The sequence below is a fragment of the Giraffa tippelskirchi genome, chromosome 2 (genome assembly GCF_054371585.1).
Source record: "Giraffa tippelskirchi isolate mGirTip1 chromosome 2, T2T-mGirTip1v1.2.pri, whole genome shotgun sequence".
Lineage (NCBI taxonomy): Eukaryota > Metazoa > Chordata > Mammalia > Artiodactyla > Giraffidae > Giraffa > Giraffa tippelskirchi.
This window is the reverse complement of record NC_137276.1, coordinates 227462649-227489344: the sequence shown is the minus strand read 5'-3', so window position 1 is coordinate 227489344 and position 26696 is coordinate 227462649. Positions and strand designations below refer to the sequence as shown.

Here is a 26696-nt window from a genome sequence, read left to right as displayed (position 1 = left end):
GAATCTGCCTGCCAATGCGGGAGATGTGAGAGACTCCGGTTCGATCCCTGGGTTGGGAAGATCCCCTGGAGAAGGAAATGACAACCCACTCCAGTATTCTTGCTTGAAGAGTCCCATGGACAGAGGAGCCTGGTGGGCTACAGTCCACGGAGTCGCAAAGAGCGAGATACGACTGAGCACACACACTATATTACATTATTAGAAAAGAAAAAAATAAGAAGGGAAGTCAAGGGAGTTCCCTGGTGGTCAGTGGCTACTCTGTGCTCTCAATGCAGGGGACCCAGGTTCGATCTCTGGTCATGAAACTAGGTTCCACATGTCACAACTAGAGATCCCACATGCCAGAACTAAGACCTGGTGCAGTCAAAAAAAAAAAAAGCCCAGATGTCAAAATTGGATCCTTTTCCAAAAAGGTAACTTCAGTGTATGCCCTAGGTCCATATAATCACCTTTGCCTTCTTATTTTATATTCCTGTGTAAGGAGACTTGACCTTGAGTTCACACAAGATCATTAATTCTCAAAGATATCTCAGAAATAGACCTGAATTTCTAACTACAGCCCTTTGAAAGTGAAGAAATGTGAATGTTTTCAATCAATGGAGAAAAAAATCCCATGGTGTCTCCAAGTCATATTTAAAGCTGTCAATCATTGCTGTCATCAGCCTATCAGCTTCTCCATGGTGAAAAAGGGAGCCACCATTTCTGGCAAATGCGAGCTCCATCTCCCAAATCCCTCCTCACTGAGACCTGGGGCTGTTTCATCGCCAATTGCTTGGAGCCAGACCATGGCCCTGTAAAATCCTGTATCTCTGCCTGGCTGCTCAGTACCCTCTTTGTTCCTCATCCAGTGGCTCATACCCAAGTCACAACATTTCAAATTTATTTTGTTCCTAAATGTTTTACCGGTGAACCAGTAAAAGAAAAAAAAAAGTGTTAGTAGTCACTCAGTCGTGTCCGGCTCTTTGTGACCCGTGGACCATAGCCCACCAGGCTCCTCTATTCATGGAAGTCTCCGGGCAAGAATACTGGAGTGGGTTGCCATTCCCTTCTCCAGGGGGGATCTTTCTGACCTAGGGATCAAACCCAGGTCTCCTACAGTGCAAGCAGATTCTTTACGGTCTGAGCCACCAGGGAAGCCCCGTGAACCACTTTTTCCTGTTCCCTACTCCCCACACCGTTGTCCCCACATTTAGATCCTTTTAGCAGTGTTGTGAGTGAGTGAGTGAGTGAAGTCTCTCAGTCATGTCCAACTCTTTGCAACCCCATGGACTGTAGCCTACCGTGCTCCTCTGTCCATGGAATTCTCCAGGCAAGAGTACTGGAGTGGGTTGCCATTTCCCTCTCCAGAGGATCTTCCCAACCCAGGGATCGAACCTGGGTCCTCCCGCATTGTAGGCAGATGCTTTACCATCTGAACCACCAGGGAAGTCCTTTAGCCGTGTTGATTTGCCTGCAATTGTCTGTCTTCTCAGCAAGCCTCCCGGAAATATCCAGACTAAGCTTTACCTCTCTCACCCCATCAACTTGCATGTGCTATTGGCTGTGTGCCTTGTGGAATGAAACCCTGTGGGCAACATACGTTATTAGGTCAGGCATTAGGCAGTTCCCTAAACATTTTCCTCTCTTTTGATCCACCAATTTCAAGTTATTTTTGAATTTTGAAAAAATAAGGGGCTTTTTTTGGAAGAGGGGCAGCTCAAATCTGGGCTCCACTTACAAGGAAAAATAAGATAAAGCAAAAGTTTGCCTAAATGGAATGTTCTCTTATTTTCACCTTTGCCTACCCTCCCCAGCATATAAATTATGGGATGTTTGTGGGAGATATTCTCCTTAGCACAATATCCTTTTTTTTTTTTAAGGAAAGAAATACTTAATGTATCTTTTAATTTTATGACTATAAAGAGACAATACTTCCTGTATCTCCAATTACTGAAGCAGTTAGTTTTTCTTCCAACTTGATCGTGAAATATCCCCAACTGCCTATTGGAGGCCTATAAGTGTTTTTAATGTTAAACATCAATAATGTTGGAGGTATTAAACAGCTTTGTGTTCTTTCTCCACAAGTGCAAGGTCCAAAAGAACACACATGGGAGGATTTTACATTTATAATAATAAAGTGAACAAAGGCCATGAGCTGCAGAAGGTTGCTGATGGATCAGACAGCATCTGCAGGGATCTTGCAGGGGCCAGGCTTCCAGGGTGAGGTGAGAGCCGGAAAAATAAACTAGGGGCTTCTTAGGTGGCTCAACAGGTAAAGAGTCTGCCTGCCAATGCAGTAGACACAAGAGACTCAGGTTTGATCCCTGGACTGGGAAGATTCCCTAGAGGAGGAAATGGCAACCCACTCCCAAATTTTTGCCTGGAAAATTCCATGGACTGAAGAGCCTGGTGGGCTACAGTCCATGGGGTCACAAAGAGTTGGACGCGACTGAGCATGCATGCACGATAACATTTTAGATGTATATTAATGAACGAAGGCCATGAGCTGAGAAGGTTGCAGACAGATCAGACAGCATCTGCAGGGGTCTTAGAGGGGTCAGGCTTCTGGGGTGAGGTGAGAGCACCCGGAAAAATAAACTAGGGGGGCAGTCATTCAAGGGGAGCCCTGCTCAGCACGGAGGGGTTTCTCAGCTGGAGGTAGTTGGGGCTCAATGGATTCAAAGGGAGCAGGTGTGCAAGTGTGCATCTGTGTGAGCAGGAACACACTCAGAGGTCACCTTGCATGGGGCTGATGGAGGTTGAAGGAAGGAGTGTGACGGGTGGAACCTGTCAGATGGGGAGACTGATAGGATATTTGAGGGGCAGCTAGAAAGGCGAGGGTCAAGAATAGCAAAAACATTCTAGATGAACTTTCCTTTGTTCTGGTCATACCCCCGGGTGATACTTCCTCAGCTCCTAATTCATCACACTTATATTACAACTCAGCGTGTTGGTATTTTTTCTTCTGGTTGTTTTATCTTCATAAATCATCATAGCAAGTGTATAATCTTCTGTAGAGCCCAGATGATGTCTTTTATTACTCAGAATAGTCTCTCTGTTCAGAGGACTTTAACCAAAGGAAGGAAGATGATAGTCCTGAAGCCTGCACGAGAAGCACCCTCAAAATGACCTGGCCACCCAAGGAATGTCAAAAAGTGGATGTTGTGACACCACAGGTCAACACTTCCCAGTAAGAAAGTCAACACACATGCACCATCTCAAAGTCTAGCCCTCTGGGAGGAGCATCGCACCCTGTGTTGCTTGGGTTCTGTTGATGGACGTTGACGAGAATGTCCCCATTATCATCAGACAGGAGTGAAGAGAGATTTAGTAAAAGAAGCAAAGCCCATAGACACTAGATTACAAGTATAGCTATGCAGCCCCCTGCTGACTCAGGGTCAAGTCTGCCTTGGCAAAACAGAGCTATGCCCTTGATCTGAACTTCGTTGACCATCCTTTTACAAAGGCAAAAGAGGACAGCTAGCTGAGAGGGTGTAGGAGGCAGAGGGGATTCCAGCAGAGAATATGTTCAGAAGGTAAATGATTATTTTTACTGGAGAAGGTATTTAGTAAGTAGCCAACTTCCTCAAAAGCTGCTATGAGAAAGATTCTGTACTTTAGAATGTATCAAATCTAGATAGAATGTTTTCCTATTCGATAGTATCTATTTTTTCAGATTGCCCATATTTTTTGAGAGTCTCCAAAAGAAACTCATTAACTTTATAATGCTTGAAGAAGTTATTTTCTTTGAAAGTGAAAACCGCTCAGTTGTGTCCAACTCTAGGACCCCGTGGACTGTAGCCTGCCAGGCTCCTCTGTCCATGGGCTTCTCCAGGCCAGAATACTGGAGTAGGTAGACATTCCCTTCTCCAGGGGATCTTCCCAACCCAGGGATGAACCCAGGTCTCCCGCATTGCAGGCAGATTCTTTACCACCTGAGCCACCAGGAAAGCCCAAGAATACTGGACTGGGTAGCCTGTCCCTTCTCCAGGGGAACTTCCTGACCCAGGGATTGAACCAGGGTCTCCTGCATTGCAGGCAGATTCTTTACCAGCTGAGCTACCAAATACTGGAGTGGGTTGCCATGCCCTCCTGCAGGGAAACTTCCCAACCCAGGGATCGAATCCAGGTCTCCCGCATTGCAGGCAGATTCTTTACCGTCTGAGCCTTATAAAATCATAGCATATTATTAGCTTCTACAGGTAAACCTCAATAAGTCTTTTCAGTCGTGTCCAACTCTTTGTGACCCTATGGACCATAGCCCATCAGGCTCCTCTGTCCATGGGATTCTCCAGGCAAGAATACTGGAGTAGGTTGCCTTGTTCTCCTCCAGGGGATCTTCCCAACTCAGGGATCAAACTCTCCTGTCTCTTATGTCTCTTGCATTGGCAGGTGGGTTCTTTACCACTAGCACCACTGGGAAGCCCAAGCTCTTTCCTTACAGAACTGTAAACCAGGGGTTGGTTTGCAAACCCTAAGCAGTAGGCCAAATCTGTGTTTGTGTAAATAAGGTTTTATTACAAGAATACAGCTAGGTGACTTTTTCACATATTTTCAAGGGGCTGCTTTCATGCTATAACTGCAGAGTTTAGTGGTTTCTCAACAATTTTACAGGCCACAAAGCCTAGAATATTAAGTATCTAACCTTTTACAGGATGTTTGCTGACTGCTGTTACAGATAAAAAGACACATAATAAACATGCCAACAAAATACAACCTGTGGAATTTCTCTGAATCCTGATTTGAACAAACCAAAGATAAGAAAACATTTTTAAGACAGGAAAATAGACATGGGCAGGTAGATTATAATAAAGAAATATTGTTAATTTCATCAAATTGGCCATATTTTTTAAAATAAATACAATGGCAACAATAGCAGCTATTTATGCTGCCAGAAGGAAAATAATTTTCCTCACATGCAATTAAGATTACAGTATAATTGGGAGCCATTAGGTGGTTCCTCCCACGTTACATCAGCTTGAACTTTCAGCCTAGGTTTACTGTCTTAGGAGAACATGCAGGAATTCAGGGTTAGCTATCAAGTTCATTCAGATTTTTCCATAAGATGTTACCAAAAAACCCAAACAAACTTTTTGGATTGGCCAATATCTTGGGAATTCAGTTCCTGACTTGAATAAAGAAGTCCACAACTGACCTCAAAATCGAGCACAGAATCGCTAAAAAACACTTCCCCGTGTTAACCAAACACTCATCTATAATATTATTGCAGATGGAACAAGTCATTTGAGTGATAAACAATCATTACATATAGCGCTGTTATTAAATGATTCCTACAAAGGGTGAACTTTTGGGATGATCAGTTACTTACAAATCCTTTTGCTTGTTTTTCTTTACCCCTCTCCACCAAAATGTCCAGCATGTAAATGAGAGGGCCCTTGGGACCCAGAATTACAGTTCACCTCCATCAGTAATATTCCTGATTGACGTTGGAGAGCAGCCAGGTAGGGACTCTCCTCCGGTTACGAATGATTCTGTGATTAAGAAATGACAAGTCCCTGGATGCAGCAGAGCAGAGCAGTTGGCCTGATGGTGAAGAAGACCAGCCACTGGCAACAGCGAGGACCAGGCACCCTCCTCCTTTCCCCAGCTCATCCCCACTCACCTGGATCTCTGAGGCACATCCTCACGCCGGGGCCGAAGGATCTTTCTGGAAATAGATCTCATTCCATCTCTCCACAGCTTAAATACTTCAGTGGCTCCCTATTGCCCTCTGGTTCAAACTCCTCTGTCTGCAGGGGCCTCCGTCTACCTCCATCACCTGTCACTCCTCACCTCGTCACCTGGGTTTGCAAGTCCCTAACCCCTGCATGCACCTCCCCTCCTGTCCTTTGCCCTCTGCTTGGAACACACTCCACTTCCTCCACGTAGCCTACTCCTATGCTCCTTCCTTTTTGAAAAAGAAAAAACTAAGGGTTATACAGACAGAGATTGCATGAAGCACATATGAACAATTTAGAGAAAAATTATTCAAGACAAGCATCCTGGATTCCCCTAGGATGGAATCCTCTTCTGTGCCTCTCCAGAAACATAGCCCCAACTTGCCCCACTTTCCCTGCTCTTCTTTTCTTTCTTTCTTTTTTTTCTTTTTTTGATATGTATTTATTTTATTGCTGCAGATCTTAGTTACAGGGCTCAGGCTTAGTTGCTTTGAGGCATGTGTGATCTTGGTAACCAGACCAGGAATCAAACCCTGGTGCCCGGCACTGCAAGACAGATTCTTAATCACTGGACCACTAGAGAAATCCTTCCTTGTATTTCTTTATGATCTTACCATCTATGCATACATTCCCTAAGCAGTATCTTATTTCTGCCTCCCTTTAAAATGTTGCATTAGTGACTTGATTTTTCGCCCCCCTCAACATTGTGTTCGTGATCCAAGTTATTGAGTGTAGCTGTAAATTTACTTCCTTTCCTTGCTGATACTATTCCCTTGGACCACAAGTCATCTGTTCTGCTGATGGACGTGGACTGTTTCCTTTGTGGGTGCCGAGTACCAGAGATACTGCTGGGCACGTTTTTGTACACACAGACCAGTGCATCCATGTGCATGGGCAAAGATTTCCTCTAATTGCCGTCCCCAGGAGTGGAGTGCTACCTCCCAGGGCATGCAAAGACTTCAGCTTCCTACATACCGCCAGTGGTTTTCCCAAGCTGTGGTACCTGTATGCATCTGCATTAGCAGCATGTGTGGATTCGCTAATACTCTTCTCTGATCCTGTGTCAATTTTGACCACTGCAGTGCAGAAAAGGAAAGGAAAGTGAAGTCGCTCAGTCATGTATGACTCTTTGCTACCCCATGGTCTGTAGCCTACCACGCTCCTCCTTCCATGGGATTTTCCAGGCAAGGGTACTGGAGTAGGTTGCCATTTCCTTCTCCAGGGGATCTTCCCGACCCAGGGATCAAACCCAGGCCTCCTGCATTGCAGGCAAATGCTTTGCTGTCTGAGCCACCAGGGAAGCACTGCAGAAAGCTTTGCCCTCACCCTGAAAATCTGGATTAGATGCACCACCTTTGTGTTCCTTTAGCACCTGTGCTCACTTCATGGCCACATGAATCCAACCCTATGGCATGTGCATGACACATGTGAAAAGATGCGGCTCAAATCCCTAGCTGCTAGCCCCCGGGACCCCCTGCTCCACTAGTGCTGAGCCCACACATCCCTCAGACTGCTCCCAGCCAAGGACTGAACACAGCAGGGGTACCATTCCAGGCTCACTTCTATTACCCCCAGGGCTCCTCTGATGGATGTCTCGGGCTCAAGTACTTCTCAGTGAGCTGGCACTTCCTTTCTTGGAATTGCTGCTGCTGCTGCTGCTGCTAAGTCACTTCAGTCGCGTCCGACTCAGTGCAACCCCATAGACGGCAGCCCACCAGGCTCCCCCATCCCTGGGATTCTCCAGGCAAGAGCACTGGAGTGGGTTGCCATTGCCTTCTCCGCTTGGAATTGCACTGCAGCACAAAGCTCTCTGTCCCCACCTCCTTTACCTCCTCCTTGCACAGATGTCCTGTAAGGCAATCTGAAAGCTCTCCCACCTTCTCTGGTTCCCTCCTTCATAGGTCTGTCCTTTATAGGCATTTCCTCCAAGAAATCTCTTACGTGAACATGTTTCCTAGTGTCATCTGAAGGGCAGAAGAAAACTGCTCGGCCCAACCTTGATACCTCTTTTATTTCCATGGGTGTAGTCTGAGACTGTACTTCCTTAATTAAAAGGTGTGGCCAGTGTGCAGCAGTGAACGAAGGAGCTAAGGTTCTCTTTATATTCAGGAGGGGAAAGCAAAGTCTCCTCTTAGGTCATTGGCCCAGGAATGCTCTGATCTCTCATTCCACAGTTCAAAAACCTCTGACCGTAACCCCACCTATCAGACTTGTGAGACTCCTAGAAATGGGAAGGGGCCAGTCATAAGTGGCCTCTCAGCTAGTCTCCTGTGCTCCCCACCTACTGGTGTTATACTTCAAATAATTCCCTCTCCTTGAGTGCGAGCCAGATTTAAAGACTAGCTTCTAGAATACTGAGTACAGCAGAAGTGACAGAAGATGGCTTCAGAGGTTAGGTTATAGAAAGACTGGGGCCTCCATTATAGTCTCAGAGATGGAGTGGAAAAGAGACTGGGTTTAGCATCAGAAGACTTAAGTGTAGTTTTTCTCTGTGTGGCATGGCCAATACTGATAATACCTCTTTTCATCTTAAGTTCTTTATCTGTTAAAAGGAACAGTAATACCTAACTAGCTCCTATGATTGTTTTATTCAGGAAGTTATATAAGAGAAAACTTTTATTGAATGTTGCTCTATATACTTTTTTTGGACCAACACAATGATCACAGAAATCTGATGAGTGGATGCTGTCATCATCCCCATTTTATAGATGAGTAAACTGAGGCACCGGAGAAGGCAATGGCACCCCACTCCGGTACTCTTGCCTGGAAAATCCCACGGATGGAGGAGCCTGGTGGGCTGTAGTCCATGGGGTCGCAAAGAGTCGGACACGATTGAGCGACTTCACTTTCACTTTTCCCTTTCCTGCAATGGAGAAGGAAATGGCAACCCACTCCAGTGTTCTTGCCTGGAGAATCCCAGGGACGGCAGAGCCTGGTGGGCTGCTGTCTATGGGGTCGCACAGAGACACAACTGAAGCGACTTAGCAGCAGCAGCAGTAAACTGAGGCACAGAGATATTAAAAGTTTGCCTAAAGTAATATCTGGAGAAAGGAAAGGCTACCCACTCCAGTATTCTGGCCTGGAGAATTCCATGGACTGTATAGTCCATAGGGTTGCAAAGAGTCAGACATGACTGAGTGATTTTCACTTTTCAAAGTAACATAGCCAGTGGGCTTGCCTGTTGGCTCAGCAGTGAAGAATCTGCCTACAGTCCAGGAGCCGCAGGAGACACGGGTTTGATCCCAGAAGAAAGATCCCCTGGAGGAGGGCATGGCAACTTACTCCAGCATTCTTGCCTGGAGAATTCCATAGACAAAGAGACTGGTGAGCTACAGTCTGTAGGGTCACAAAGAGTTGGACATGACTGAAGCAACTTAGCACGCATGCACAATATAGCCAGTAGTGCTAGAGCCAGGACTTGCCCAAAAGTTATTTGGCTCCAGGGTCCATATCATGAACACAACATTATATCTGTGGGTGAAAGCACTTTATCTAAAACATTATAGGAAAATAAATCATGCAGTGACATATTGGTGTAAAGATAGACACAACAACCATTGGAGCAGAATAGAGTCCATAAACAGATCCACACACGTATGGTTAACTGATTTTCAATGAGGTTGCAAAGGCAATCCAGTGGAGAAAGGATTATCTTTTCAACAGATGATTCTGGAGCAACTTAATGTCTTTACTCAAAAAAATGAACCTCAATCAGTACCTCACACCATAGGCAAAAATTAACTGAAAAAAATTTATCATAAACCTATTTAGGTAAAACTTAAAGCTATAAAACGTCCAGAAGAAGAAAATCTTTGTGACCCTGAGTTAAAGATTTCTCAGTTGCAACACCAAAAGCACAACTCATAAAAGAGAATACTGATAAACTGGACTTTATCAATATTTAAACCTCCTACAACTTGAAAAGACATAGTTAAAAAGCAAGCCAGGGACCATGAGAAAATATTTACAAGTCAAGTGTATGACAAAAAAGTATGTCCAGAATCTACAGAGAAACTTGAAACACAACAGTAAGAAAACAACTGTTTTTAAAATGGACAAAAGATATGAACAAACACTTCGTCAAAGAAGATGACGAACGAGCTCATGAAAAGATGTTCACCATTAGTCATTAGGAAAATGCTAATTGAAACCACAGTGAGCTACCACTCACTACCCTGGCCTGTTTTGTTGTTTTTTTTTAAAGCAACTATTAGTGAGGAGAAGGAGCAACCGCAATTCTCCTACGTTGCTGATGGGAATGAAAATGGTGCAATCATTTGGTAATTCCTTAAAATGTTACACACAGACCTAGCCTAAGGCGCAGGCATTCTACTGTTGGGTATTTACCTAAGATAAATGAAAACATGTGTCCACATAAAAGACTTGAATAAATGTGCACAGCAGCTTAACTTGTAATAGCCAAGAACTGGAAACAACTTAACAACTCAAATGACCATCAACAGACAAATAAATTGTGGTATGCTCATGCAATGGAATACTACTCAGCCAGAAGAAGAGTGAGCTATTGATCTATTCAACAACATGAGTGACTCTCAAAGTAATTATGTGGAGTGAAAGAGACCAGACAAAAAAATGTACATACTGAATGATTCTGTTTATATAAAATTCTAGGAAATTCAAACCGTAGTGACAGAAAACAAATCAGCAGTTGCTTGAAGGAGAAGTGAATGAAAGAGTCTACGAAGGGGCATAAGGAAACTTTGGGGAGGAAATGGATATGTTTATTATCTTGATTAGGGCAATAGTTTCATGGATGTATACATACGTCAAACTTAACAGATATGTGCAGTTTTGCATATCAATTATAACTCAAAAAAGCTGTAAAGCATAAATCACTCACAACATTATTATAGCCTAAGAAGTTGTTGTAAGTCATTGCCTGACTCACCTCTTCCGTCATCTTCTGCTTCCTCTTCCCCAAATTCCTGGATAAGGAGTCAAGACCATATTCACCTCTGGTATTCATATCAATTAAGGGAGGGAAAAGCCCAAGTGGAAAGAATTTTGTTAGGTTCTACAGGAGATACAAAGTTGGATAAGAAATAGTTCATGTCTTCAAGAAGTTATAATCCAGATAGAGAGAGAAGATATAAGTATGTTTAAAGTTAAATTATCTAATGAACTGTAAGTATCAATTCTAAAAAATAGAAAACATTTAAAAAGAGGATGATTAAATGCCTAGTGAAGCATACAGGCAAACGATTTCCAAAGAGTTACTTTGGGTTGAGATGGTTCAGGAATGTTTCATGTAGGATGTGGGATCTGAGCTGGAATGTGAAGAATGGATAACATTTAGATAGACAAGAGAAATAAAGAGAATAAACATGAGATTTTTTGATAGGGTCAGAGGATGGTGACATTGAGTGAAGAAATTGGATGGGAAGAAAGGCTTTTATAGAAGAATCACAGGATTTAACTGTTCAAAAGTAAAACCAGAGTTGAAAAGTCTTGAGTGTCAGGCAGCCTTTATTTAATCTTAATGTGAAGAAGAACTTGTGAGGTAGTAAATCTTTCAGGGTTGGAATCATTCAGCAGAGAGTATACGAGCATATGTGAGCAATATAGAACAGAGATAACTTCCCTGAATGGACAAGTTCTTCCCAATCCCAAGACACGGGTCACAGATTCACAGGCTTTGCAAGAATCATTAGGGGTGGCACTGGAAATTTGTCTGATAGTATCTTGGTTCTTCCTGGAGGTGGTGCCTGACTTCCACGTGAGATTCAACAGGGACCTTATTTTTCCCCTAATCCACCCTGCCTTCAGCCAGGGAATGGAAGATGATCTGGGTGAAACCATAAGACTCTCCCATGATTCTGACTCCGGAATGAATGACTCAGGGACGTGAGGACCAGTTAGAAGTCATTCATCATGCTGGTCAGACCTTGGTCTGCTCCGTGGCTGTGGCTGTTCTTCCTGCTAACCAGCACTCCAACACTATTGATTCCTGGCCAGTACCCTGTGTGCTTAGTTGCTCAGTCATGTCCAGCTCTTTGCTACCCTTTGGGCTGTAGGCTCCTCTGTCCTTGGGAGTTCCCAAGCAAGAATACTGGAATGGGTTACCATTTCCTTCTGCAGGGGATCTTCCCAGCCCAGGGATTGAACCCTCATCTCCTATGTCTCCTGCATTGCAGGCAGATTCTTTACCTGCTGAGCTATTGGGAGCCAGTACTCTGGTATATGGTTAATTCTGTGATTTCCCCCCCAAATACCATTCTAGCAAGTTTTGTTTTTGCCTAAAACGTTAGAGTCTGTTTCTATTGCTTAAAGCCAAGAACCGGAACTGACATGGAACCCTTTGGATTTTAGTGCTTCATTTCCCTACATGCTTTACTGGCCTCACTTCAGCCACCTGGGACCATATGGAGCAGGTGGAGCTATTTTTTCCACGTGAGTTCTTCCTAAGTCTTGTGACAGCTCTCCAACCTATCCTAACTTATTCCCTCCCTAGACTAAATGGCCCATGTTCTTTTGGGTGCTCCTTATTTCGTATGAGCTGGATTGCTTCACTAGCCTGAACACTTTTTCCAAGGGTACTTCACATTCACATTCAGACCTCTGTGACTCAGTAAATCTTTGTTGAATGAGTGAGTTTCACGAATTTAGGATTTTACTTTTGGCTGCACTTCCTTTTGTAGAAAACCATGTAAAGATTGTGTTATAGCTAAGGGACTGACTCAGCTACTGAAACAGAAGTTAAAATAACAGGGACTTAAAGAAAATGGTTTATTTCTCTCACATGGAAAGGTCTAAAGGTAAGTAGGCCTGGGGACCCTAGCTCTTTCTAGATTTTTGATCTCTATTTACAATACACGATTTTCATCTTGTGTTCCAGTATGCCTGGACCTGCTGCCAGAACCACGTTCAAATTCCAGGAGAAGGAAGGGAAAAAGAAGAATAGGACATTCCTTTAAGGGATGTTCTGAAAGTTACACCTGTCATGTCCACTCCTTTTTTATGGGTCAGAATTTAGTCTTATGGCCTTGCCTTGCCTTGCCTTCAAGAGGGGCTGGGAAATGTAGTTTTTGCTGGGAGAGAATGGTGAACTAATAGTTTTAACCACAGACTATGTAATGAAATTTGGGGATCTCCCAGTAGACTAAGTATAATGAGATGCTATACAAGTCACATGTGGTTAACTGACTGTAACTTTCTTACAGTTTTGGGCATTTTGCAAGTGAAGAACTGACTCATTGGAAAAGACCTTCATTCTAGGAAAGATTGAAGGCAGGAGGAGGAGACTACAGAGGATGAGATGGTTGGATGGCATCACCGACTCGATGGATATGAGTTTGAGCAAGCTCTGGGAGTTGGTGACAGACAGGGAGGCCTGGCATGCTGCAGTCCATGGGGTCGCAAAGAGTCAGTGAACTAAACTAAACTCAACTGAACTAAACTGAACTGACACAAGTCACAAGTGGTTAATTGACTGTAACTTTCTTATACTGAGTGTTGGGTATTGTGCAAGTGATTGTCAGGCCAGAGTTACTTTAATAGATGAGTTTTAGGTAAATTCAATTTTGTGGACTTCTCAGGGGACACACCTTGGACCAGCACTTATAACCCAAAGGTCAGATCCACACCAGAAAGTTCCTCTCATTGAGACAACCAAGTAGGTATTACTTTTTAAAATAAAACCCTTAAATTTGCTTTGTATTAAGAATTTAATATCTTTTTAGGCATATTAGATAGCCTTTTTTGGTTACAAGTAATAGAAACTGGCTCTGTTTTGTTCAGAAGGGAGAGATGAATTATTATTAGTGTAGCAGATGTCTCCCAAGACTCAAAGCTATGTGCAGCTGACTGGGCTTCAGGAACAGACTAGAACCCAAATGCTCGCCATCTTTTTTTCAGTTTCTCTGCCATTAGCGTGATACTTCTGTCTCTAAAAGGACCCTTTTCCTCTGCTCTCCAGTCTCTAAGAGTAGATGAGAGCTCTTTCCAGTTCCTTCATCTACATATGATCCTTCTAGCCACCTAGAGAGAGTCTGAGGCTCTCTTTCAACTGGCACTCTTATTAACCTTGCTTAGGTTAGTGGTCACCTTGGACCAAGGTGGACCAAATCGTATCATTGTGACAGCTAAGATACCTCTGAACTCTGTAGATCTGGGAATTTGGAGTGGGGAGAAACAGTATACAGCCAAGAGAAGGTTAGACAAGCATCCAGATAGGCATCTTGTCCACCCATGTGTGCATGGAGGGTTATCCTAAGCAGAATGTAATTTAGAAATATAACTGTGAGATCTATGACACTGAGACAAACCGAAAACATGATGTAATGGGGTTAGGGAAGAAATGGAATCTCCCTCAAGACATTCTTGGTTGTACATAACAGAACCTATCAAAAGGTCCATAAACATGGCACTTGAGATTGTTTAAATATCTGATGAAGGCTTTTACGTGTCCAGGATCAAGCTTCCCTGGTGGCTCAGTGGTCAAGAATCTACCTGCCAGCGCAGGAGACATGGGTTCAAGCCCTGATCTGGGAAGCTCCCACCTGCCACAGAACAACTAACCCTGTGCATCACAACTATTGAGCCTATGTTCTAGGGCCCGTGAGCCACAATTACTGTGCCCATGTGCCTCAGCTACTGAAGCCTGAGTACCCCACAGCCTGCGCTCTGCAACAAGAGGAACCACCTCAATGAGAAGCCCACAGATCACAGCTAGAGAGTAGCCTCCCCTCTCGCTGCAACTGGGGAAAGCCCACATATGGCAACTAAGACCCCAGTACAGCCAAAAATAAATATATGCAGAGAATCACCTATAGCTACTTGTTTTAATTAATATTCAAGTTGTTAAAGTTGGATTTTTTTAGATCCCTGGCACTTATTTATCTTAGTTTCCTTGTACATTGGAGAAGAAAATGGCAACCCACTCCAGTATTCTTGCCTGGAAAGTCCCATGGGCAGAGGACCCTGGCTTACTGCAGTCCACGGAATCTCAAAGAGTTGGACATGACTTAGCAAATGAGCATGCTTAGTAGTTATTTATCTTATAACTGGAAGTTTCTGCCTTTTGGCTACCTTCATACAATTCAACTCCCCCCAGCAACCACCCCTGGTAGCCACATATCTAATATTTTTATCTATGAGCTTGTTTGTTTGTTTTTGAGGTGTAATTGACCTACAAAACTGTGTTATTTCCTGTTATACAGCATAATGAGTTGATATTTCTATCTATCTCAAAGAGATTACCATAAGCCTAGTTATGATCTGTCAGCATATAAAATATTACATAATTACAAAGATATTATAATTATTCTCCACATTGTACATTTTATATCTGTGACTCATTTATTTCACAAATGGAAGTTTGTACCTCTTAATTTCCCTCACTTATTTCTTTCCTCCCTCACTCTCTTCCCTCTGGCAACCATCTGTTTATTCTCTATAACACTGTTTCCATTTTGTTCTGTCTGTTCATTTGCTTTTTTTCCAGATTCTCCTTATAAGTGAAATTGTGTAGTATTTGTCTTTCTCTGCCTGATTTATCTCACTGAGTATAATACTCTGTAGGTCCAGCCACGTTGTCACAAAGGACAAGATTTCATTATTTTTCATGGCTGAGGAATATTTCACACACACCACACACAAACACACACACACACACACACACACACACACACACACACACACACACCCCATATCTTCTTTATCCATTCATCTATTCATGGCACTCAGCTTTCTTTGTAGTCCAACTCTCACATCCATACATGATTGCTGGAAAAGCCATAGCTTTGACTAGATGGACCTTTGTCTGCAAAATAATGTCTCTGTTTTTTAATATGCTGTCTAGGTTCGTCAAAACTTTCCTTTCAAGGAGCAAGCATCTCTTAATTTCATGGCTGCAGTCACCATCAGCAGATTGTGGAGCCCCCCAGAATAATCGGTCACTGTTTCCACTGTTTCCCCATATATTTGCCATGAAGTGATGGGACCAGATGCCATGATCTTAGTTTTTTGAATGTTGAGCTTTAAGCCAACTTTTTCACTCTCCTCTTTCACTTTCATCAAGAGGCTCTTTAGTTCTTCTTCGCTTTCTGCCATAAGGGTGCTGTCATCTGCATATCTGAGGTTATTGATATTTCTCCCGGCAATCTTGATTCCAGCTTGTGCTTCTTCCAGCCCAGCGTTTCTCATGATGTACTCTGCATATAAGTTAAATAAGCAGGGTGACAATATACAGCCTTGACTTACTCCTTTCCCGATTTGGAACCAGTCTATTGTTACATGTCCAGTTCTAACTGTTGCTTCTTGACCTGCATACAGATTTCTCAGGAGGCAGGCCAGGTGGTCTGGTATTCCCATCTCTTTAAGCCTCCTCAGAAACAATAAAAATCTCATAATAATTCAACCTTACACCTAAAGAAACTAGAAAAGGAATTACAAACCAAAAACAAAGTTAGAAGGAAAGAAATCATAAAGATCAGAGCAGCAATAAATGAAACAGAGGTTAAAAAACAATAGAAAAGATCAAAGAGCCAGTTCTTTGAAAAGTTAAACAAAATTGGTAAACCTTTAGCTAGACTCTTCAAGAAAAAAAGAGTCAAATCAATAAAGTCAGAAATGGAAAAAGAGAAGTTACAACTGAAACCTCAGAAATACAGAGGATTATAAGAGATTACTACAATTATATGCCAATAAAATGGACATCCTAGGAGAGATGGATGAATTCCTAGAAACGTACAATCTCCTGGGACTGAACCAAGAAGAAACAGAAAATTTGAAGGGAGACTAATTACCAGTAATGAAACTGAATCAGTAATTTTAAAAATTCCCAACAATGTAAGTTCAGGGCCAGAAGACCTCACAGGTAATATTTATTAAGATTACTTCTTTAGAGCTGTTTTCATTTCATAGGAAAATTGAACAGAAGGTACAGAGATTTCTCATAGACTCCCTGCCCTCACACATACATAGCCTCCAGCACAGTCAACATCCCCCACCAGAGTAGTACATTTGTTTCAACGGATAAGCCTGCATTAACACATCATCACCCAAAGTCCAGAGTTGTATTAGAGTTCACTCCTGTATTATACATTCAACGGGATTGGACAAATGTGTAATGCCATGTTCTCACTGCTACAGTATCATACAGAGTATTTTCACTTCTCTAAAAACCCTCTGTGCTCTGCCTATTCTTCCTTTCTAACCCCTGGCAATCATTGATTTTTTTTTTACTGTCTTCATAATTTTACCTTTTCCAGAATGTCACGTTAATTGAAATAATACAGTGTGTAGCCTCTTTAAACACAATACCAAAGACGCAATCTATGAAAGAAAGAACAACTCACTTGTAAAATAGGCCAAAGACCTTAACAGACACCCTATCAAAGAAGATACACACATGGCAAATAAGCATGAACATCATCGGTTACAGGAAAATGCAAATTAGATGCAAATTAAAATGATAGTAAAATATCACAACACACAGACTAGAATGGTCAAAATCCAGAACACTGAGAGCATCAGGTGTTGGTGAGGATATGAAGCAATAGGAAATGTAGGAATTCAAAATCATACAGATCATACAGCTAGTACGGAAGACAGGATGGTGATTTCTTATAAAACTAAACATATTTTTAACATACAATCCAGCAATCTTACTTCTTGGTGTTCACCCAAAGGAGTTAAAAGCTTACGTCCACACAAAAACCTGCACATGAATGTTTATAGCAGCTTTATTCATAACTGCCAAAACTTGGAGCAACCAAGATATCCCACAGCAAGTGAATGAATGAAGAAACTGTGAAATGTGAAGTAAAATGGAGCCACTTTTATAAAAGGGTTTTTAAATGAAGTTGAGAGAACATTAAGATCATACATACTCATCCTCCCCAGGTGGAGCCATGAACTTTTGAACTGGGCCAAAACACAATTATTCCAAGGACTCTGCAAAAACACCTGCAACTTATCACATTAATGAACTTTTTCTTCCCTCTAGCAATCAATCATGACTAGCCAAGACTTACTTCTGCCTCCAACTCCAATTAAAATTCTTTGTAATGCAAACTTCTCTTCTTTACCTAAAAGCCCCTGACTTTTACTCCCCAGTGGGACTCTGTTTGGATTGCTACCTGAACTTCTGTGTCTTGAATTGCAGTTCTTCAATCCCAAATAAACACTTTTTGTTTGATTATTGCCTCGTAAGTTTATTTAGGTTGACAAAACTATGGTACATCCAAACAATTGGATATTATTCAGCAATAAAAAATAAATGGATTGTGAAGCCATGAAAAGACATTGAGGAAATGTAAATGCTATTAGTAAGTCTAAGATGTCCATCTGAAAAGTTGTAACATTTTCAAAAGGTAGGATTTTTGTAACCATTTATGTTTAAGGGGTTTTGTAACCATTTATGACTGAAGGGAAAAATATCAATAATATCAGATATGCAGATGACACCACCCTTAGGGCAGAAAGCAAAGAGGAATTAAAGAGCCTCTTGTTGAAGTGAAAGAGGAGAGTGAAAAGCTGGCTTAAAACTCAACATTCAAACAACGAAGATCATACCATACGGTCCCATCACTTCATGGCAAATAGATGGGGAAACAGTGGAAACAGTGACAGATTTTATTTTCTTGGGCTCCAAAATCACTGTGGACAGTAAATGTAGCCATGAAATTAAAAGGCGCTCCTTTGAAGAAAAGCTATGACAAGTCTAGACCATGTATTAAAAAGCAGATACATCACTGCTGACAAAGGTCTGTATAGTCAAAGTTATGGTTTTTCCAGTAGTCATGTACGGATGTGAGAGCTGGACAATAAAAAACACTTGGCACCAAAAAACTGATGCCTTTGAACTGTGGTTTTGGAGAAGACTCTCGACAGTCCCTTGGACTGTAAGGAGATCAAACATTTATTAGAGGCTTAATCCATCCTAAAGAAATCAGTCTTGAATAGTCATTGAAAGGACTGAGGCTGAGGCTGAAGCTCCAATACCTTGGCCACCTGATGCAAAGAGCCGACTCATTGGAAAAGATCCTGATGCTGGGAAAGATGGAAGGCAGGAGGAGAAGGGGACAACAGAGAATGAAATAGTTGGTTGGCATCACCAACTCAATGTACATGAGTTTGAGCAAACTCTGGGAGGTGGTGATGGACAGGGAAGCCTGGCATGCTGCCGTTCATGGGGTTGCAAAGAGTCGGACATGACAGAGTGACTGGACAACAAATGTTTAACACAGAATTTTTTCTTAATTAAAATAACATTAATTGCTTCCACTTTTCTCTGATTAATGTTGAATTGACTCTTAAATTTAACTAAGTAAGTTCTCCTAAATAATCAACCCTATTTATAAACGTATAATTTAATTTCCTGAAACATTTTAAGTGCATTTAAAATTAAAATATATCTGTCTCTCTGAAACACTTCGAACATCTGCCACAGCAAACGTATAAAACTGATAAGTGAAATCTTCCTAAGTCTTTAAGCAGTTACTGAAATTCAATAATTTAGCCTACTGAGTGAAGTTTCTTAAGACTCACAGTGGATGACTGCCAAACATTTTCTATTGTTAATTCTCCCATTTCTTGCTTTAGCTAAAACTCCTGGGTTTCAGCTGGGCACATGTCCACCCAACAGTAGGGTGCGTTTTGCACCTAGTATGACCATATGACCAATGAGACATGGGCAGATGTGATGTGTGCCCCTTTAACATCCTTGCCCTGGACTCACTTCTTTCCCACTTCCCTTAGATGTGGTGGTGTGCCAACATTATCCAGGTTGACGAAGATAACCCCTCAGGCCATGGCAGTGCCAAAGTAGAGAAGGACCCAATTTCCTAGAGACCTTACATAGCAAAGTTACTTGGTCCACAGCTCTGAACCACACACCCCCTGACTGTTACAGGAGCATGAAGTAAACTTCTATCATCTTTTAGCTATTGTACTTTAGGAAGCCCCTTCCCTGATAGCCTAGCCTATTCATAAATGAACAGCTTCCCTGATACCTCACTTGGTAAACAATCCGTTTGCAGTGCAGGAGACCCTGGTTCGATTCCTGGGTCGGGAAGATCCGCTGAGGAAGGGATAGACTACCCACTCCAGTATTCTGGCCTGGAGAATTCCTTGGACTGTATAGTCCATGAAGTCGCAAAAAGTTGAACACGACTGAACGACCTTCACGTACACAAATGAATGAATTGCTCTAAAATATTTCTGTCATACAGCATTACAGTCACAGTCATAATCCAGTATTGGAAACATCGTTACATTCTTTAGAAAACGCTAACCTGTGAAGATAGGTTGATACACAGTTTCTCCAATTACAAAGGAGAGGGGTGTACTGTAAGATAATGTAATTCTTTGAAAGTAAAGTTGTAAAACAGCAAGAAAACTAACATATTACTAATTTGATGTTCACTATCACTCACCCTATGTCCATGTAAGGAGAGGCTATCCACTTCAATATTAGTCTTGTCCATCATGTACATGATGAATACTTAGGCCATGATGATGGCATGAAAGTGTTTCACACAGTTATTGATGCACAGTTATTAGATTTTCATACAAAGACACTCAGTTCAGTTCAGTTCAGTCACTCAGTTGTGTCCAACATTTGTGACCCCATGGACTGCAGCACGCCAGGCCTCCCTGTCCACCACCAATGCCCAGAGTTTACCCAAACTCATGTCCATTGAGTCAGGGATGCCATCCAACCATCTCATCCTCTGTTGTCCCCTTCTCCTCCTGCCCTCAATCTTTCCCAGCATCAGAGTCTTTTCAAATGAGTCAGCTCTTCGCATCAGGTGGCCGGAGTATTGGAGGTTCAGCTTCAATAGCAGTCCTTCCAATGAACACCCAGGACTGATCTCCTTTAGGATGGACTGGTTGGACCTCCTTGCAGTCCAAGGGACCTCAAGAGTCTTCTCCAACACCACAGTTCAAAAGCATCAATTCTTCAGCGCTCAGCTTTCTTCACAGTCCAACTCTCACATCCATACATGACCACTGGAAAAACCATAGCCTTGACTAGATGGACCTTTGTTGACAAAGCAATGTCTCTGCTTTTTAACATGCTGTCTAGGTTGGTCATAGCTTTCCTTCCAAGGAGTAAGTGTCTTTTAATTTCATGGCTGCAATCACCATCAGCAGTGATTTTGGAGCCCCCCAAAATAAAGTCAGACACTGTTTCCACTGTTTCCCCATCTATTTCCCATGAAGTGATGGGACTAGATGCCATGATCTTAGTTTTCTGAACATTGAGCTTTAAGCCAACTTTTTCACTCTCTTCTTTCAATTTCATCAAGAGGCTCTTTCGCTCATCTTCACTTTCTGCCATAAGGGTGCTGTCATCTGCATATCTGAGGTTATTGATATTTCTCCCGGCAATCTTGATTCCAGCTTGTGCTTCTTCCAGCCCAGCGTTTCTCATGATGTACTGTGCATATAAGTTAAATAAGCAGAGTGACAATATACAGCCTCGATGTACTCCTTTTCCTATTTCGAACCAGTCTGTTGTTCCATGCCCAGTTCTAACTGTTGATTCCTGACATGCATACAGATTTCTCAAGAGACAGGTCAGATGGTCTGGTATTCCCATCTCTTTCAGAATTTTCCACAGTTTATTGTGATCCACACAGTCAAAGGCTTTGGCATAGTCAATAAAGCAGAAATAGATGTTTTTCTGGAACTCTCTTGCTTTTTCAATGATCCAGTGGATGTTGGCAATTTGATCTCTGGTTTCTCTAGTTCCTCCTTTTCTAAATTCAGCTTGAACATCTGGAAGTTCTTGGTTCATGTACTGTTGAAGCCTGGCTTGGAGAATTTTAAGCATTACTCTACTAGCGTGTGAGATGAGTGCAATTGTGTGGTAGTTTGAGCATTCTTTGGCATTGTCTTTCTTTGGGATTGGAATGAAAACTGACCTTTTCCAGTCCTGTGGCCACTGCTGAGTTTTCCAAATTTGCTGGCATATTGAGTGCAGCACTTTCACAGCGTCACCTTTGAGGATTTGAAATAGCTCAACTGGAATTCCATCACCTCCACTAGCTTTGTTCGTAGTGATGCTTCCTAAGGCCCACTTGACTTCACATGCCAGGATGTCTGGCTCTAGGTAAGTGATCACACGACTGTGATTATCTGGGTCGTGAAGATCTTTTTTGTATAGTTCTTTTGTGTTTTTTTGCCACCTCTTCTTAATATCTTCTGCTTCTGTTAGGTCCATACCATTTCTGTCCTTTATTGAGCCCATCTTTGCATGAAATGTTCCCTTGGTATCTCTAATTTTCTTGAAGAGATCTCTAGTCTTTCCCATTCTGTTGTTTTCCTCCATTTCTTTGCATTGATCGCTGAGGAAGGCTTTCTTATCTCTCCTGGCTATTCTTTGGAACTCTGCATTCAAATGAGTATATCTTTCCTTTTCTCCTTTGCTTTTCACTTCTCTTCTTTTCACAGCTATTTGTAAGGCCTCCTCAGATAGCCATTTTGCGTTTTTGCATTTCTTTTTCTTGGAAATGGTCTTGATACCTGTCTCCTGTACGATGTCATGAACCTCCATCCATAGTTCATCAGGAGCTCTGTCTATCAGATCTAGTCCCTTAAATCTATTTCTCACTTCCATTGTATAGTCATAAGGGATTTGATTTAGGTCATACCTGAACGGTCTAGTGGTTTTCCCTACTTTCTTCAATTTAAGTCTGAATTTAGCAATCAAGAGTTCATGATCTGAGCCACAGTCAGCTCCCAGTCTTGTTTTTGCCAACTGTATAGAGCTTTTCCAAGAATATAATCAATCTGATTTTGGTGTTGACCATCTGGTGATGTCCACATGTAGAGTCTTCTCTTGTGTTGTTGGAAGAGGATGTTTGCTATGACCAGTGCATTCTCTTGGCAAAACTCTATTAGCTTTTGCCCTGCTTCATACACACAAAAGATATGTTTATGAACTGTATGGAGTGACAATTGTTTACTGTACATTAAGTGAAAGTGGGTGGTCATAAAGGTCTTCCTCCTCATCTTCATGTTCAAGAGGCTAAGGAGAGGCGGAGGAAGAGGTCGCAGAGGCAGAAGAAGTGGAGAAGTGGGGAAGGGAGCAAGGAAGTGGAGACACACTTAGTGTAACTTTCTGGAAACACATCCTAAGTTCTGTCCGACTTCTTTGCTTTTTCATTTCTCTAAAAGTACTTCTACCTGGTCCCGATCATTCTCCCACTGTTGGCTTTTGTTTTGTCCATATCATAAGAGGATACACATCTTAAAAGAAGTCAAAAACAGTCATGAATAATCAGAGCTCTTCTACTCTTCTACCAGATTGTCTGATGTCAGCTGGTTTTCTGGCACTGTCTCTTCTGTCTTCCTCTTCATTGCCTGGCACTCATCTCCATCAGGTCATCTTCTGTTCATTCCTCTGGTGTGGTGCCTGTCAGCATTTGAATTTCTCCAAGACCCATATCTTGAAACCCTTCATCCCAACTTTTTTTTCCCATATCCACAATCTCTTTCGTGATTTCCTTGATTGGCTCTGCCATAAGTCTTGTGAAGTCATGCACAACATCTGGACACAGTTTTCTCCAGCAGGAATTCATTGTTTCAGGTTTGACAGCTGTCGCAGCTTTCGCTACAAAAGTGATGCCATCTTCAATGATGTAATCCTTCCAGATGTTTATGATGATCTTTCTATTGGGGATCTCTTCTATACCATTGACAATCCTTTCCATAGAGTACTGGATATAATGATCCTTCAAGGTTCTTATGATCTAGAGGCTGAATTAGAAATACTGTTTGGTGGCAAATAGACCAATTCAGCACCTTCAGTGTGAATCCTTGGGGTTCTGGGTGGCCAGGAGCATTGTCCAATAAGAAAAGAATTTTAAAAGGCAGTCCCTTACTGGCAAGGTAACTTCCTAACTTTAGGGATAACACATTGGTGGAACCAATTCCAGAAAAAAGGGTTGTTGTTCAAGTCTTTTTGTATAACCAGCAGTCCTGATCAGAAACCAAACTGCATTTGCACAAAACACTAGAGTTGGTTAATCTATCACTTCCTACCTTAAATCATGGTGCTCAATTCTCTTCTTTACTAATAAAGTTTCTTTGTGGCATTTCCCCCCCCCAAAATAGGGCACTTTCACCAGCATTTAAGATCTTTTCAGGCAGGTTTCTTTCTCCTCAATGATGTCTGGAAAGTCATCTGCCCCTTGGTCAGCAGAAGTTGCTTCTCCTGTTATCTTGACCTTTTATGAGCAAAGTCTCTTCCTAAAATTATCAAACCATCCTTTGCTGGCATTAAATTCTCCTGTTTTATATCTTTCCCTTTTCTTTTGCTTTAAGTTGTCATATAGTGACTATGCCTTTTCTCAAACTATGTTAGAGTCCATAGGAATGCTAATCCTGCATCCCCACAATAGCTGCATTTTCAACACCAGATAAAAAGATACTTCATAAACCTCAAGGTTTTCACACGTACTGATGTAGCTTTCTTTTTTTTTTTTAACCAGAGTCCTTACATTGCATTCATTTATCTTGAAATGGTGGGCCACTGCCATCTCCATGGCACATGTCAAGCAAGTCAACTTTTTCTTATAATGTCATGGCTTTCCTCTGCTTCTTGGGAGCACTTTCAATATCACCAGTGGCACTTTGTATGGGTCCCAGTGTGTTATCCAAGGTTTACAGTATTGCACTAAACCCAATGAAAAGTGAGCCAGAACCGTGGTCACTTTTTACTTGGAAACACAATATATTGGAGAGAGGAACTGCTCACTCGGAAATGGTAAGCATCACATGGTGTATAACCAGACATCACAGCTCTTGAGCTCACTGCCATACAACAGAAGGTGGCTATGAAACCGTTACAGTAGCACAGTACGTACTCCAGTTCATTTTATGCAGTTGTGATTTGTTACTATATCTTTACATTTGTTTACATTTCTCTTAGCAATAAATGGTACCATGTGTGGTCTGTAAGTGTTGGTGTACATGCTTTGATAAAATTTAACTCTTTATAATAGATTTCTGCATGTTTTATGGTAATAAATGATCACATGGACTAGTATCTATGTGTATTTTGTACATTCATGACTTACCTCTTCCTTTCTGTCTGTCTTTTTGTGTGTTTTGGCTATGCCATTTATAAAAAAATTATGTAAAATTTTCAAATTGTTGCAAATATCAAGAAGAAATCTTCCAATGTATTTATTGAAAAAAATCTGCATATAAATGAACCTGCACAGTTTGAATCCATGTTGTTCAAAGGTCAACAATATTTCATGGGATCCAAGATATCTTCAATTATAAGATGCAACATTATTTTAATATCATTCAGTTCAATTCAGTCGCTCAGTCATGTCCAACTCTTTGTGACCCCATGGACTGCAGCACGCCAGGCTTCCCTGTCCAGCATCAACTCCCGGAGTTTAATATCCCGGATCTCTTAATATCATTAAGAAAGAAGAAATAACACCATTTGTAATTATATGATGTCATTGACTGTAGAATATACTCCAATTTCCAAGATACTAAAATGGATAAAATACAGCAATACTCTGGTCTTGATTAGTTCATTTTCTATTCTGATCTCCACGTTTTACCCAACAACCAAGAAGAGGATATTTGCTATCTCAGGCCAACTGAGTCTAGTTGTGAAAAATTCAGGACTTTGAAGTAGTTACAGATTCAAGTTCTTGGTAGAGACATGAAGACTGGTAGTGGATGTGGGAGCATGGTAATTCTAGAATGATTCTTCTGTGCAAACTAGGGTTGAGATATTAGAGTTGGAATCTATCTGCTGGGTCAAAAGGAATTTCCTTGCCTACACCTTTCACCTACAATTTTGTTTTCATTAACACTATATCATGTGTTCTCCAGGTGGCTTTCAAGTTTCTCCTTTATACTATTTTAATTGAAGCCTCCTTCAACTTTTTGTCCCCTGATATGAGTAGACATACCCTATAAATATATGCAGACTCACACCCACACACAGACAGCAGATTGCAGCTCATCTCTTATCTGTAAGATGAGAGTTAATTGAATGCTGACATTCTTTTTATGTTTTGGCCTGTCTCATTGACCATCATTTTATAATTATTACAACGAAGAAGCAAAACCCAGGAATTTACTAAAGGATTCCAGAGTATATCCTAGAATCTAGAAACAGAACGTGAAGCTGAGGCTCCTAAGGAACTAGATGTGACAGTCTTGGTGTCTCTGGGACTACATATATCTGCTCTGCTCTAGAAGTATCTGATGCTGTCTCCCCTCCCCCACCCCATCTTGTCTCTCTGCTTCCCCACCCAGCCCCAACTCCCACTGTGGAAGGTGGCTGTCCCATAACCCGACTTCCCTGAGGGCACACGTGCTGAGTTCAAGTGACTGCTGACACTGACCATCATCTTTGGTCTGAAGAAGGAAACTCACTTGAGATCCACCTGGGGAGGTACCTCCACCTTGAATCCAAGAGAGGGCAGCCATGAAGTTCAAATACTTGGTCCTCAGGAAAGAGTTGTCCTCGGCGGTTTGGGGATAGTAGAACTTGCCGGTTTGGGGATAGTAGAACTTGCCGGTAAAGGGTACGGAGCCAAAGTTAGACTTTCTGGATCCAAACTCATGGTCCCATCTCTTCATGACTGTGTGGCCTTGGTCAAGTGGGTGGATTTTCTGGGTCTCAGTTTCCCCATCTATGACACAATCAGACCCAGGGCAAAGGATGATGGTGAGGATTATAATGGTAGCATGTTGAAAGCGTGGGGAAACCTGCCTGCCATGTAGGAAGTGTTTCATAGCTGTTTGCTGTGTATTATGATTAAAAAGACAGACGTGTATTTCTATGTATTTCTGGTTAAAAAGAAGACAGTTGGATGTTGCATGCATTTACTCCCCATCACAGGCACTAGAATTATTGCATTCATTACTTAACCTATCTACCTACATATCAATCTAAACCAGATTCTCTGGTTTGGCTTCCACCTACCAAGCCTGACGAAGGACTCTATCTCCATCATGATTTGTCCCCTGGGATGTTCATTCTCCATCTAGAGCAAATGGCTGCATCCAAGGTATCAAAACCCCAGGCCA

The 26696-nt window shown here is 42.0% G+C and overlaps 1 protein-coding gene across 1 annotated transcript in view; it reads right to left on the bottom strand.

Annotated features, from left to right (window-relative positions):
- MRPS6 (mitochondrial ribosomal protein S6) overlaps positions 1–26246 on the bottom strand; it is a 95207-nt gene extending 68961 nt beyond the window's left edge. Inside the window, exon 1 of the mRNA XM_081573670.1 lies at positions 26040–26246. Within this exon, the coding sequence (XP_081429796.1) occupies positions 26040–26246 (207 nt within the window). The remainder of the gene's footprint in view (positions 1–26039) is intronic.
- Positions 26247–26696: the final 450 nt, after the last annotated feature.